Source organism: Magallana gigas, chromosome 6 (genome assembly GCF_963853765.1).
Source record: "Magallana gigas chromosome 6, xbMagGiga1.1, whole genome shotgun sequence".
In the NCBI taxonomy this organism is placed as follows: domain Eukaryota; kingdom Metazoa; phylum Mollusca; class Bivalvia; order Ostreida; family Ostreidae; genus Magallana; species Magallana gigas.
The window spans coordinates 49,065,616-49,078,986 of NC_088858.1; the positions used below are offsets into that span (position 1 = coordinate 49,065,616).

Genomic DNA, 13,371 nt, shown 5'->3' on the forward strand with positions numbered 1-13,371 from the left:
ATGAATAGACCCTGTGCCTATAAAAATGACAGTTCTAAAAGTATCAGAGCTAATGAATAACCCTTTGTACCTCTGTCTTTTACCAGTCATTTATTATCTTGAATGATTATAAATATAGTGACGAATCAATAATTTTATATATTATCAAGTCCTCTGCTGTTTCCTCGTTTAACTGTCGATTGTAAAATTCATACTGTATCTGACAATATAACAATTCTATCAATGGAAATCAAATTATTTCCTGTTGCTTTATCTGATTGGTTAGCAAGGTGGGTGTAAAATAATGTTCAATTAAGTACTGTAAACCAACTTATATTCGTGTGCGAGAAATTTTTGCGAGGTTGGCGAGAGCCTTGTTGTCGCAAATATTTCTCACCGCGAACCAGCCCTTGTTGTTTGATTCTTATCACAACATGGGTCTGGATAAGGCTTGGTCGCGAAAATTAGTCGTCGCGATCCTGTTTATTTCCAGGAAATTGCGAAATAAAGTCGCCGCGAATAAAAGTTGGTTTACAGTAAATAATTTGTCAAAATCTCGGCCTACCTCTTAATATTCTATTGGTATGAATAAATGATTTTCAGCATAATTTCAATTAATATTAATTGATTTTCAAGTTGCAAAGCACTTGTAAAACAATATAAATTAATTTGTTGTACGTAGGAAATATGCTATCAATTCCCTTTCTCTTGACATTCCTGTTATTCGGGTTTAAATTTTAAAGGAAGTTGTGGACTGTGAATTTGGCCATAATCCATGCAATAATTAAGGTTTGTGGGTGGGATCCCAACAATAACAAGAACGTACCACACATCAAGATTAACTTAAAGATTCTGCACTACTTTCTGTGAAACTTTTGTGCAACAAAATATAATGAGCATTGAAATATCATATCCTTGTCACGCGAAAATTATATATTCATTGCACATCTTAGTTGCGAACCAGTTTTTATCACACAAAAATAAATTTATTTCTTTACGTTTTTAACTTCGTTAATTTCCAACAGTTTTCGTATTACCTGGTTTACTTCAAGACTGGTTATTTCATGCACAAGCTTTCGCGCTCAGTATAAATAGATTTACCGGGGAATATTCGACTAATGCGATTTTCGTTACAAAGCACTACAGGTTGTGTCTTTGGCTATCCCTACCCGCCTGACCCAAATATGCTATTTGAGATCAACTAATATTTTTGTGTTGTCGTTTATTTGTATGTTGAATGGATATTTAATGTGATTTGTAATGAACGCACCAATTCTAAAAATCTGTTTTGTTTTTCAATAAATTTGTCAAGAAAATATTTATTTTCAGAGGAGTGAAACGAGGGAGAAAATAATATGTTTTATTTGTGTGATATGTTTTTCTATCACACACAAATTTAGACTTATTTATCTTATTTTCTAACTTTCTATGAAAATACTTGATACCAAACAAAAGTTTTAACATTTTACTACTCGGTTCATCTCATTTCTTGCATCATTTGACTACTGACGTTGCTTAGTCTTATTACTTCTCACAAAATTTTGTAATATATTAATATACTTAAGTTGATATAAGCATTCAAAATTAGTAAAGAGATTTCTACACCTTTTATAATTCTACAAACTGACAAATTTTTCCCATAGAGTTATAAGGTTATTCATATATTCTCCAGTGGGCTATATGTACCGTACATACATCCACTGTTTGAAAAAAGGGTGTTTAACATGAACATAAGCAGTGTTAATGTTGTAATGTAACCAATGATTTGATTTAAACAATACTGAGTGCTGAAAAATGCAGCTTAATTTGTATGATTGTAGAGCTATTCTACATTTTTATTGCTTTATTTAATTCTTTGACACACAAATTACAAAAATATGCTCCTTATGTAGAAGAAATTGGTTTAATGATTCCAAATCTTTTGACAGTACATGTACATATGGGAGTTACATTTGGTCTAAATTTGCAAACAATATAAATATTCACTTAAAAAAACCCAGCATTGATTGAACTATGTGATACGAAGCAGAGAAAATTCTCACAGGACAAGAACATGAACTCCTTTTTGTTTTGGTTCAGTGTTTGTATCTAAATCTACAAATGTATATAAGAATACATCACGTATGTATATCATTAGCATCTCCCAATAATCACAGAATCAGAGTGAATTTCACATTTAACTACTTATCCATATTGGAGTAACTGACCTCATCATCTAAATACACATTACACATGTACCAAAATTGTAATCATAATTATTATTACATATATGATCTTCATTAACATTTTCAAAGTAATTATCTATACATCATATGCTAAACATGATTTGATTACTATTATTTTTGTTTTAGTAATATCACACACAAGCACTGCATGTTTATGTATAGGTTAGAGCAATGATCTCACTGTACTTCAGTGTATCTATAATACAACAACTCTCTAACTCAAGTGCACAAAAATATCTCAAAGAACAATAATTCCACACTGGCATTGTCAAAAATGTGAACTCTAAAATAAAAGTGAAATTGTGTGCTCATTAAAAATGGCTGATCATAAATGAAACTCTAAATAAATTAATAGACTACCAGATGACATGAACACATCCTTTTCTATAGGTACTAACACACTATGTCGGGAGATGTTCGTCACCAATGTTCAATGATACATTCAATAAATCCTCCAATGCTTCCAAACTATTTTGCGTAGGTAGGAATATATTTTAGATGAGATTTACATTTTAACTTTGTTTTACTCTGATAACCTAATGCCCAGTTACAAAAAAATTTCTACCTGAATTCCTTTCCTTTGCATATCTGATTAACAAATTACTAAAACCCCAGACATATTTTAGAATGTATGTGGGAAAGAACACTTGCGTTCGTGGAGAAAACCATTATCAAGAAAATGTTTTCTGACATACACTTTGAAGCAAATTATAAACAAACTCAGCAACCACAGACTGTACAAGATTTGTAAAAATTGGAGGAAGAGAAAGGTATAGACCATTGAGAGACACCATGAATGCATAGTGCTTTCCCTTGCTGGCTTGGAATGCTTGTTCTTTAGCTGTTCTTCTGTTCCGGTTTGATGTTCATCACTTTACAAACCCAGTTTCCAATGTCCATGTCCTCTCCTTCTGACTTTGTCACGAATGGGTGATTCTACAATACACAGTGAATGTCTATTAGTCAGAACAACTCTCGGACACAACATGTCAAATGCATGAGCAACACTGTGGTTTATATGTTTCAAAGCTGAACTTGTTTCGCTATCAAATTATACAATATTGTCTCTAAAAGTAAATATTGTATAAACTTTTAACCATTTTTAATATTCTATTGAAAATATGACCTGATATTGTGTATTTAAATAAGTTGAAATGAGTCTATATGAAGGCAGTTCATCACTACCGAAATCTTAAGAGCACATCATTTACATGTATTGGTGTGTTTGATTTGTTATACAAATATGCAATTGATAATTTAAAGAAGATAAGAACTAGACTTAAACACTAAACAATAATTTAATCTTCTAAGGTGAATATGTTCACAAAGCCCAAAGGGCAATGTGAAAACCATCTTTCCTGGATGTAGCTGCACAAACCTGCATATTCTATTCATAAAAGTAAATAATTAATTTATTACATAAACTAGAAATTCATAATTCCAAATAAACGTTTGAAAGCTGCTTTTACACCATCACACCAGTAAAAATTAAAAAAAAAATCATTCTAAAAAGTTAAATTAAAACTCATCAAATTATAACTAATAATTGGTTGCTATTTAGAGAATTTTCAAAACTAAAAACAGTTATGGTAACCCTAAACTGTAAACTCAATAAAAACCTTTTTAATCAGAATAATGTGAAATGATGTCTGAGTCAATAACAGCGAATAAAAAGGACAATAACTCTAGTTCATAGAGAAAATATGCTTTATATTTCGTGACTTGGAATGAATTCCGGGTACAAACCATTAATGACTGAAGGTCAGCTCTGTCTGACGGCTTTTTCTTCAAACTGAAATAACAAGAAATTCCTTGTTTATCATAATATTTGAGTCTATGCTTGCATTCCTATATTGGTAAATTTTAATGAAAGAAAAAAATATGTAGTAAACATCTGTTTTCCCTAACAAGTATTTTCTTTCCAATCAGTATAACCATTAAAAATGAAGCAATATACACTTAAAGATATTTTTATTACTAGTATTTGAAACAAATAGGAATTTTCAAAACATAAACTGCAACTAACATTTATGGTAATTTTAAAAGGCAGGAAAATGAATTACATGTTAAACAGATTCTAGTGCTGTTACAAATGCTATCTTTTCCTTACCATTGATGATTTTTTTTTCATAGCTAGATCCAAAACTAAAATGACATGTCAAATAATCCCCTAAACAAATCTTAGTTTTAAAAGCCCAACAGTGGACTTACCATTTCTCCACAAAGTCTATAAAGAGGTCTGAGAATTTCCCTTTGGGTAGAGTTGGAGGTGGCTAGAAAATGAACACAGGAATAAATACATGCAACATTCTCAATCACTGGTACATGTTTATTATGATCTTGGAAGCTGCTTAATTCAAAAGCATTATATTCTTTTTGAGAGTCAAAAAATCAGGTTTTATGAAAAATTGCAAAGCATTCCAGATTTTTATTTTCAAAGTAAACTTCAAAGTTTATATGAAAATGTTTGACACTAAATCTATTGAATAGAAGCTCTTTTTCTTTTCATAGCATTAAGCTTACCTGCGTCACCCTTTACAAAATTACTAATAGCTGTACGGCTTTAAGCCTTCAATGTGGGTTTACATGCAAATTCATTTTGTTTCATTCCTTAATGTGCAAAGTGATTGTTTTTATCAGTATATGGAGTTATCTATACACTTTGTTACTAAATATCAATGTACATTAATTTTTAGTTACGTATACTGTAGATTTATCTGGTTAATGCTCTGTATACTGTAATTAGTGGCGAGTGTATGACTGTCAGGTTACAAAAGATACTGTTCGCATGCCAACCGTGGAATTCCATGTGTAATATTTATTATGAAATGCACTTAACAACATATAGAAATTTATAATCATACAAAAAGCACATTCACTAAACTAAATCAAAACAACAAAAATTAGGAAATAAAAGGTCAATCAAGGGTCTTATAATTTCAAGGGTGCTGAACTCAGAATATGATACATTTCACACGAAACGTGGACTATTATTTATTAACTAGGTGTTATTACGTTTTAACAAGCAAGAAAAAAAAAAGTACCAAAAAAATCTTTTTTAAAATAAAAGAGAAATCTCTCACATTGTAAACCACCGCTCAAAACTTGAAAAATGTTTCCAAATTGGCAATGACTTTACAGCAAAAATTAATTCAACAGATAAACTACGGTGTAATAAAATAAAAAAAATTTTGGGAAAAAAGGCTAATAGGTCTCAGTTTCTCTCACAGGCTTGAATTTCCAATTGTATTTAGTGCTTGTTAATTTAAAAAAGAAACTACATGTATTGTGAATGCAGATTTTTTTGGGTGAAAATTGTTTTGATGACTTGATTCCTTATAGTTTTTGTTTTACTGGCCAAACCCTAAATGAGAAAACCTATTTTTGGTGTTTTCATACAGCAACAACCAGACATATATCTGTGTAACTCCTGAATATGTTCAGCTAACTCATTAAATTGTATATCATATGTTAATGTCTAACAACTACATTAGTTACAACACTAACGAATTGACATTTCTTGTTACACTTAATAACAAATCTTTTTTCAAACACTGCATAAAATGATTTAAAACCAGTCGACTCCTACACATACCTCATTAACAATATAATCTAAAAGCTCAAAAATGGCCATGGGTCGAGGGCCATCAGTGCCAGGCGGACCAGGAAAGCTAAAACTATTTCTGTCTGAGCCTAAAATGCATAAAACAAGCACAGAATGAGCACAGACTTACAGTTATGTTATTGCATAGTCCACTGTCATGTGACAAGCAAATTAAATCATGAAAGCCATGTGGGATGGGAAATGAATGACCACAAACCAAGAATTGTCACCAGTGAAGGGAAACTCAAAGGTAGTATTCTTGATTGAATTCTACAGAGAATTCTTGATAGATAAAATTAACTTAAGTTTTAAAGTGAAAAACTTAAAATTTTGATAATGCACTTTTATGACATTAAAATGTGATAAATGTATATAGGAATGAATCATCCATTAAACCAAAAATATGGCACTGAAAAAAAAGGAAAAAATTAAAATATGTATATGAAAAATGGAGAAATATAAAACATAATGAAATGCACACATTACAGATCAGCAGCTGGTATAAGCTTTTGTACTGTTTTAAACCACAGCTCTTGTTTAAAATAGCTCCAAAACAATTCATTTTGGAAATCCAATGAACACAATTTGAAACAACTCATATCTTTGGTTTACTTCATGCTGCTGTGACAAAAAACAATCAACAAAAACTTTCAAATGTGACCAAGTTGCTTGAGCTTTTTTGAACAAAAGCACTGTGATTTGTACTATAGGCAGCATACAGGTAGACTTAATAGTGACCGGCTCTCTTGTTTTACCTCATTTACAATGTATTCAAGTAGTTCAAAGATGGCCATTGGTAATGGGCCATCCCCTGTGAGAACCTGAAAATCTCCAGGACACCCTGAAAATAGGACACTGAAGTGACAGAGCTTGAGAGAGAAGGCGTAGTGATAGGGAGCTACAACATATGGTGGACCGTGAAGATGTATGTACCTAGAGGCACACAACTCTAGGTCCACGGTCATAGCAAACAGTGATAGGTCTTGTGTCATTATAGTTGAGATGTCTTTAAAGTTTACATAAAGTTTACATGAACTGGTCAATATCTCTGAAATTATACAAGACTCTTAATATACTTCATACATTTAACTGTTATACATAAGTACATGGATTTTACCATCAAATGTCTTTAGTCCTGTGCAGTAAACAAATTCAAAGCTTATTACATTGTACGTATCTTGCACTAGAATACAACTTTCATCATTTGATAAATAATTCATTTTTACAGTATGTTGTCAATTTGGTAAAATTAAAATATTCAAAAGATTCAAACTAACAAGGTCACTTTTACAGCCATAGGTTCCACTTAATCATCCATTACCAACCTTTCAGGGGTTTGCCAGTTTTTGCAGCCTCCATGTGCTCAGCCATAGCCTCCTCTCCAAATATACTGGCCAGGTCCTCGGGGGAGGGGGGTGGGATGGGGTAGCGACCGATGGCCATCTCTACCAGGGAGAGTCCCAGGCTCCAGATGTCTGACTGCACAGAGTAGTGGGTCCCTTGTAGGCGCTCCGGCTAAAATTGTGTAACAGCTTACGTACCTTTTAACCTTTCAAAGCTACTAAGTGGGAGAATTTCCCCCTTACCAACTATTTCTGCTTGGATAAACTTGTAATATTTTAAATTTTCCATATCACATTTACTATGAAAGTTTTCAAGTTCACCTTTTCAAATTCTGATTACTTTTCAAATAATAAAAAACTATCAACTGATTCTATCCCATTATGGCATATGTACTTGTATTTTAATATTTCTTTGAAGAATGATTACCGGTAAACCTTAAAGGTTCGTAGCACATGAGCACATGATTTAATGTCCATATTAACTGGAATTGATTTTGGACAGTTTACCTGTTTACTTTCATCATTCTCAGTATATTGGACACTAGTACTTACTGACATATAGGATCTTGTTCCAACAAATGAATTGGCCATAGAATCAATCAACTGTCCGCTTACTCCAAAGTCACAGATCTTTATTTCACCTCTTGAATTGACTAATATATTGGAAGGTTTAACATCTACAATATCAATCACATTAACTTATTAAAACAATTCAAAATAGGAAAAAAACCATTTTAACATCAAATTTCATGTAATGATTTTTTTCTAGCCTGACTTAGATGTACAGCTATAAATTTCAAACTTGGATAGTGTTCTGTCATTTTTGAAAGTGATACTTAAATACCATATGCCTAAATTAGAACAAAAAAGGACTGAAACAGCTAATAAAACCTTTGCTCTTGGTTATTGAGCTTTCAATGATTGCTGGATTTTTTGTGTGTTTTAGTTTCTTTCTGGCATTATCATGGAATTGAAGAAATCAATTACAGCAATTACTGCTTCAATGTCGTTGTCACTTACCTCTGTGCATGATTTGGTGTTTTTCTCTGAGATAACTTAATCCTTTTAAAACCTGAAAGATTGATAAGAAGTATCCAGATATTAGAATCAATAATTTTATCAAGGGAAGCCTAGTGCCTGCATCCATATAAAAAAAATACAAACTTAGTTCCCTGTGTAATAAATGATTTCAACATTACATCTTTGGCAGCCTTACGCCAATATTACATTGTCATACTCACCGCTACTGTTAATTTTCCTAAGATTGGTTCAGGAATTCGACCAGCTTTCTTCAATATCAGATCTAATGAGCCGCCATCCTACAGGAAAATTTGCAGAGAATTTGAAACAAAACAATTACTAACAGCAATCAAGGTTTCCTGATACTTGGGTTCTACATTAATTAAGTTAAAAATTCAAATAAATAACATGTAAAATAGAAATTGACTGAATAAATATATTAATATTCATAATCATATAAGCACTTGCAATATTTTCTTATCTTTTAAACATCATTTCTAAATAAATTTGATTTCATGTCTGGCATGTTAAGAGTACTGGCTGTCAAGGGGTCAATAATGTTATTTGTCATTTTTTGGTCATATATCCAACAATTCAGTCGGTGAACTTTCAAAAAATAAGCCTTTTTAAGATAAAAAGAAACTTTGCTCTTTTTCATTGGCAGAGGTTGTGTAACTAAGATTGACCTCTATGTACATGAAAATTACAAAGTACCCTCACTACAACAAGGTGTGGCCAACTTCCATAAATAAAGGGGTCCAAACCCTCCCCTTCTCATCCCACCCCCTTGGCCAACACAACTATCCCGATGACCCATCCCCCTTGAAAAAAAATTTGGATCCGCACTTAAAGGGGCATGGTCACGATTTTTCGTTAAAAAATAATTTTCCGATTTTAATGTTTACAATGTTTCAGAAAGGCATTTTTAATAAGCGACCGATTTTTGATTGTCATTTGTTGAGTTATAAGCGAGTTACAGAGCTTGAAATTCTTCTCTATGTAAACAAAGCGTTTGTTTACATTTTGAACGTTTAAGTAATAATTTCAGTTTTAAACCTTAAACGAATGTTTTAAACATTAGGAACTGTTTATCTATGCTTAAAATAAATAAAAAGATAGACAAATAAGCTGGAAAAAGAATTTTTACTGGTATATTGAACTTTTGTAAACAGAAACAGGGCACGAGCCTTGTTTACATGACAAAGAATTGTGAGCCCTGTATCTTGCTTATAACTCTACGAATGACTCATTTTATTTGATCATTAGAAATCCAATTCTTAAGCATTGTAAATAATCAAAACATAAAAATAGAATTTGACCAAAATCGTGACCATGCCCCTTTAAATGTTGTTTTGAAACTTGGCTTCTAGTTTTATTGGTATACTTTTATTTGTTTGTGGTAAAGCCCACTTTGCTCACCATGTATTCCATACAAATACTAATTTCTCCTTCACTGTAGAAAGCACCATAAAAGCCCACTATAAATGGAGAGTTACACTCATGGAGAACTTTCAGTTCACGGATTATCTGCTTGCGGACAGCTGGCTTGATTTCTAAGTGGATAAGCTGAAATGTTACAAGACAAATCTGTTAATCCCTTATTAATGATACCGGTATCTCTTTCTCAACTTTACATATTAGTTTTGTACTATTACTATAATGATCAGAAAAGTGCTTTGCATTGTGTCTCAGTTGTTACTAGATCGGAGAGCATTTTGCTAAATTAATCTAACTATTGTGTACAAAAGCCATTTGGAAAAGCCAAAGTGATGTAAATTATACTTTTCTTCGGGCTTTGGCTGCTTCATAATCCAAATGGTAACATCACCATCAAAAGTAATTTAGCAACATAAATGATGAAGTTATTTATTCAAGCTACTCTATATTCTACCAGTAACCAAATTTACTGACATATGAAAAAACTCCTTCAGAATAATTTGAAGCATTTAATTTCCTTGAGAAAATCAATTTAAACAGATAAAAAAGATTAGAACTCCTTGGGCTCATTAAGCTGCAAACATTATTAAAAAAAAAAAGATCCTCTGTGCTCTATATATATTACATCACTGATCACCATGACATGTTTACAACTACATGCAGGTGAAAATATTGATGTCAGATTTAAACAAACAGTGTGGTAGGCGGTCAATGGCTCCCACACATGCTATTCCATTACAAATCACATGACCAACGGCATTTAAAATATTTCATAGTGGGCATGCATCAGATTTAAATGTCCATTGAAGGTGTCTAATATCAGAAATTGTTCAAATTCTTCTCAAAGTAATAATCAAGACCACAATTACAAATTCTGACTAAAAATATTGAAGCCACTCCGATACATTATTGGACCAGGATGTCTGATACAGTGATAAAAGGAGCTAAATATATCAACAAAAATTGATTTCCTTGTTCTACAGCTCTCGAGTCTTACTGCAAGACCTCAAGTAGCTTTCAACTTACACAAGTCACCTGCAAATACTACAAGAAAGCAGTTCAAATGCTTCCTGGGTAAATAATGCACTTGCCACTAGCCGCTCATTGTAGCTTCAATCAGCCAAGACTGTGTTTGTGTAATTGTTACAACTAATTAATACTGTTAACAGAAACATCACAGGGTGAGAGACTAGCCAATCAATAGTGGCACCTGCGGGGTGTATATTTCAATATTGATTGCATGGGAAAGTTATCAATACAACAAAGATACCAGTATTTCAAGGTCTTTCAGAACACAAGCACTCCATGCTTACAGCTGTTTATGACTGATTAAATTCTCTTGAATAAAAATCCAATGTGCATTTTGACAATTTTTCATCAATGGTGTAAGGAAGTACGTATATCCAAAAATTATGTAAAAACACACCATTACAGCTTTTATAAAGTCATAATAACTTTTGACAGGTGCTCTTATATGTATCTCATCAAGAATTAGTACACTACAATCATTATAAATGCATATTACCTGTGCCAATAGTACCTGTTTATACATCAATAATTCTATATACTACAGAGGGAGTACATGTACTATCATTGGGAAGTTTCTTTAAGAGAATGGCAAGTTTTACCTTTCTGGCCATTATGATTCCTGAGGGTTTGTGAATGACTTTCATAACAACACCCCCATTCCCTGCCCCCAGTTCCCCAAGCTTTTCAAAGTCGTTTTCCTGGGTCAGCTCCCCAACTTGTTGTTTCTGGGTCAGGAATGTTTCTAGGCGCTCTCTCTGCTGTTCATTAATATCTAGCTCCTTCACTTTCTGCTGTAAATCCTGCAGGTCTATGCCGCTGATTTCATTATTAGGTTTTCTGTAATACAGAGAATATTCAATACCAATCTTGTAATAAACGGGCATCCTTGAGTTAAAATGATTGTGAAGAAGGATACTTTTCCATATGTATTGTAAATGTTTCCTCTCATTCTCTTATAAAATGCAAAATATCAGTCTAACTACAGTAATGATATAACTACAATACAGGTTGTTAAAAAAAGAAGTATTTTGGTACATAAACTTTAGAAGGTAAAAGATTAAACTCAGCAATTATGCATTTTTTAAAACATTTATTCCAGCAAATAAAAATTCCATTTTCACAAGACTGAAGAATAAAATATCAATTACAAGAGTGCAACAGTTGGTCATTATATAAAGTGTTATATCCAGTTTTAGGGATATCAAATTATTATTATCTCAATTGCTTGACTAGCAAATTTAGAGACAGTCTGATTTACATTTTATAACACTGTTTTTTCACAATGAATTCATTTTTTTTTTATAAAGACAGTCTAGGTTAAAATATTCTGACACTGACTAGCTCATAAACAGACTTGGGATAGTAAAGGATGGAAATTATTTCTTCTATTTGGTGCTTCGTGTAAATGGAAGGGATCGAGGGTCTGGAATGGTGATAATAGCTGTCACTATGAATTGTAGGTCAAGATTTTTTAAAACTTGCATGGTTATCGCTAAATAATTCTATGATTACTTTAAAATTTCCAACTTTAACCTGGATGATTAATACTTGACAATTTAATATTTTGCATTGGTGTATATATACATTTTAAGAAAATAATCTCTTGTCCAATGTCCATATATGCTGCATACACACAATACACTTAAGAAATCTATGACTATAAACAAATTCTTATAAATAAGAATTTCATATAGAACTTTGGACTGATGTTGTCTTCATTTGGTCCCTTTTAAGATAATCATAAATTTTGAATACTGTATGACATCATCACAGCATGCCTTTGTAATCATTATTAAAATATTCATTATAAATGTGAATCAGCAAAAACTCCTGTGTGGTAAGGTCATTGAAATATTAGAAAACGCTCATAATCTTAGGTACTTAACATTAATTAATAATAAAAAAAATGATTACACGTGTGTTTAAATTATACGGTATCATAACTGCATAACACAGTAAAATGCAACTTTAGAACATTCCATTTTCACGTAATAAACTATTTCATAACATCACACAACAACAAAACGTACATGTATAATAAAGACATTGTAGTATTGATACGACAGAATATACATACTCGATATGATCTCCAGTGGGTACTGCCGCAGGAGGGGCAGCGATGTCTCCTCCAGGCAGGGTCAGACCTTTCATGTTTTTCTTCATCTTTGATGTGACAGAATGTTCACTCATATACGTGCATTTAAGTCGGGAATGTGTTGAAACGAAGGTAAAAACACAACTACACTAGCAATTTGACATATCGGCTCCTAATTTTCATTCCTAATATAAGCGGATGTGACGTATTTGGAAAAATGCTAACACGGTCGAAGCAAACAAAAAATTTCCGATTTGAGTTATCTGTCCCTCGTAGGTTAAATTTTATGCCTTACGTGAAATCTGATAATCAAATTATTAATTAATCCTCTTAATAATGAGAGAAATCAATCTGTACATATTTCAATCAAAAATCTTACTTGCCAGTAAGATCAACTTTTGATATGCTTTATAACTATTTTTTAGTTAAAAAAAATTAATCAGCTGTACATGTGATGCTATCAGAGTTATAAATAACACGTTATTTATGTCTCTGGATGCTATATACATTTTTGATTATAAGATTTTTTTTTTGTAATCAATAATGTTTTTTAAATAAAAACTTGAAACATGTTACCAATGTGTTCTAGTAAAATATACGCGATGTGCGATAATGCCCAACCTTGGTGCCAGGCACATT

The 13,371-nt window shown here is 32.1% G+C and overlaps 1 protein-coding gene across 2 annotated transcripts; it reads right to left on the reverse strand.

Annotated features, from left to right (window-relative positions):
- Positions 1-2,580: 2,580 nt before the first annotated feature.
- Positions 2,581-12,946, reverse strand: LOC105339480 (dual specificity mitogen-activated protein kinase kinase 1). 2 transcript variants are annotated; one of them, XM_011445063.4, is made up of 11 exons: positions 12,715-12,946; positions 11,237-11,474; positions 9,591-9,737; positions 8,393-8,470; positions 8,172-8,223; positions 7,704-7,828; positions 7,134-7,323; positions 6,564-6,649; positions 4,416-4,477; positions 3,951-3,996; positions 2,581-3,140 (listed from the first exon to the last, which is right to left on the reverse strand). In XM_011445063.4, the coding sequence occupies exons 1-11, from the start codon at positions 12,825-12,827 to the stop codon at positions 3,042-3,044; spliced, it is 1,236 nt and encodes a 411-aa protein (XP_011443365.3). In that variant the 5' UTR covers positions 12,828-12,946; the 3' UTR covers positions 2,581-3,041. The 2 variants fall into 2 exon arrangements, with proteins under 2 accessions (XP_011443365.3, XP_011443360.3); XM_011445058.4 differs by lacking the exon at positions 6,564-6,649 and adding an exon at positions 5,800-5,897 and having other exon boundaries at positions 2,904-3,140.
- Positions 12,947-13,371: the final 425 nt, after the last annotated feature.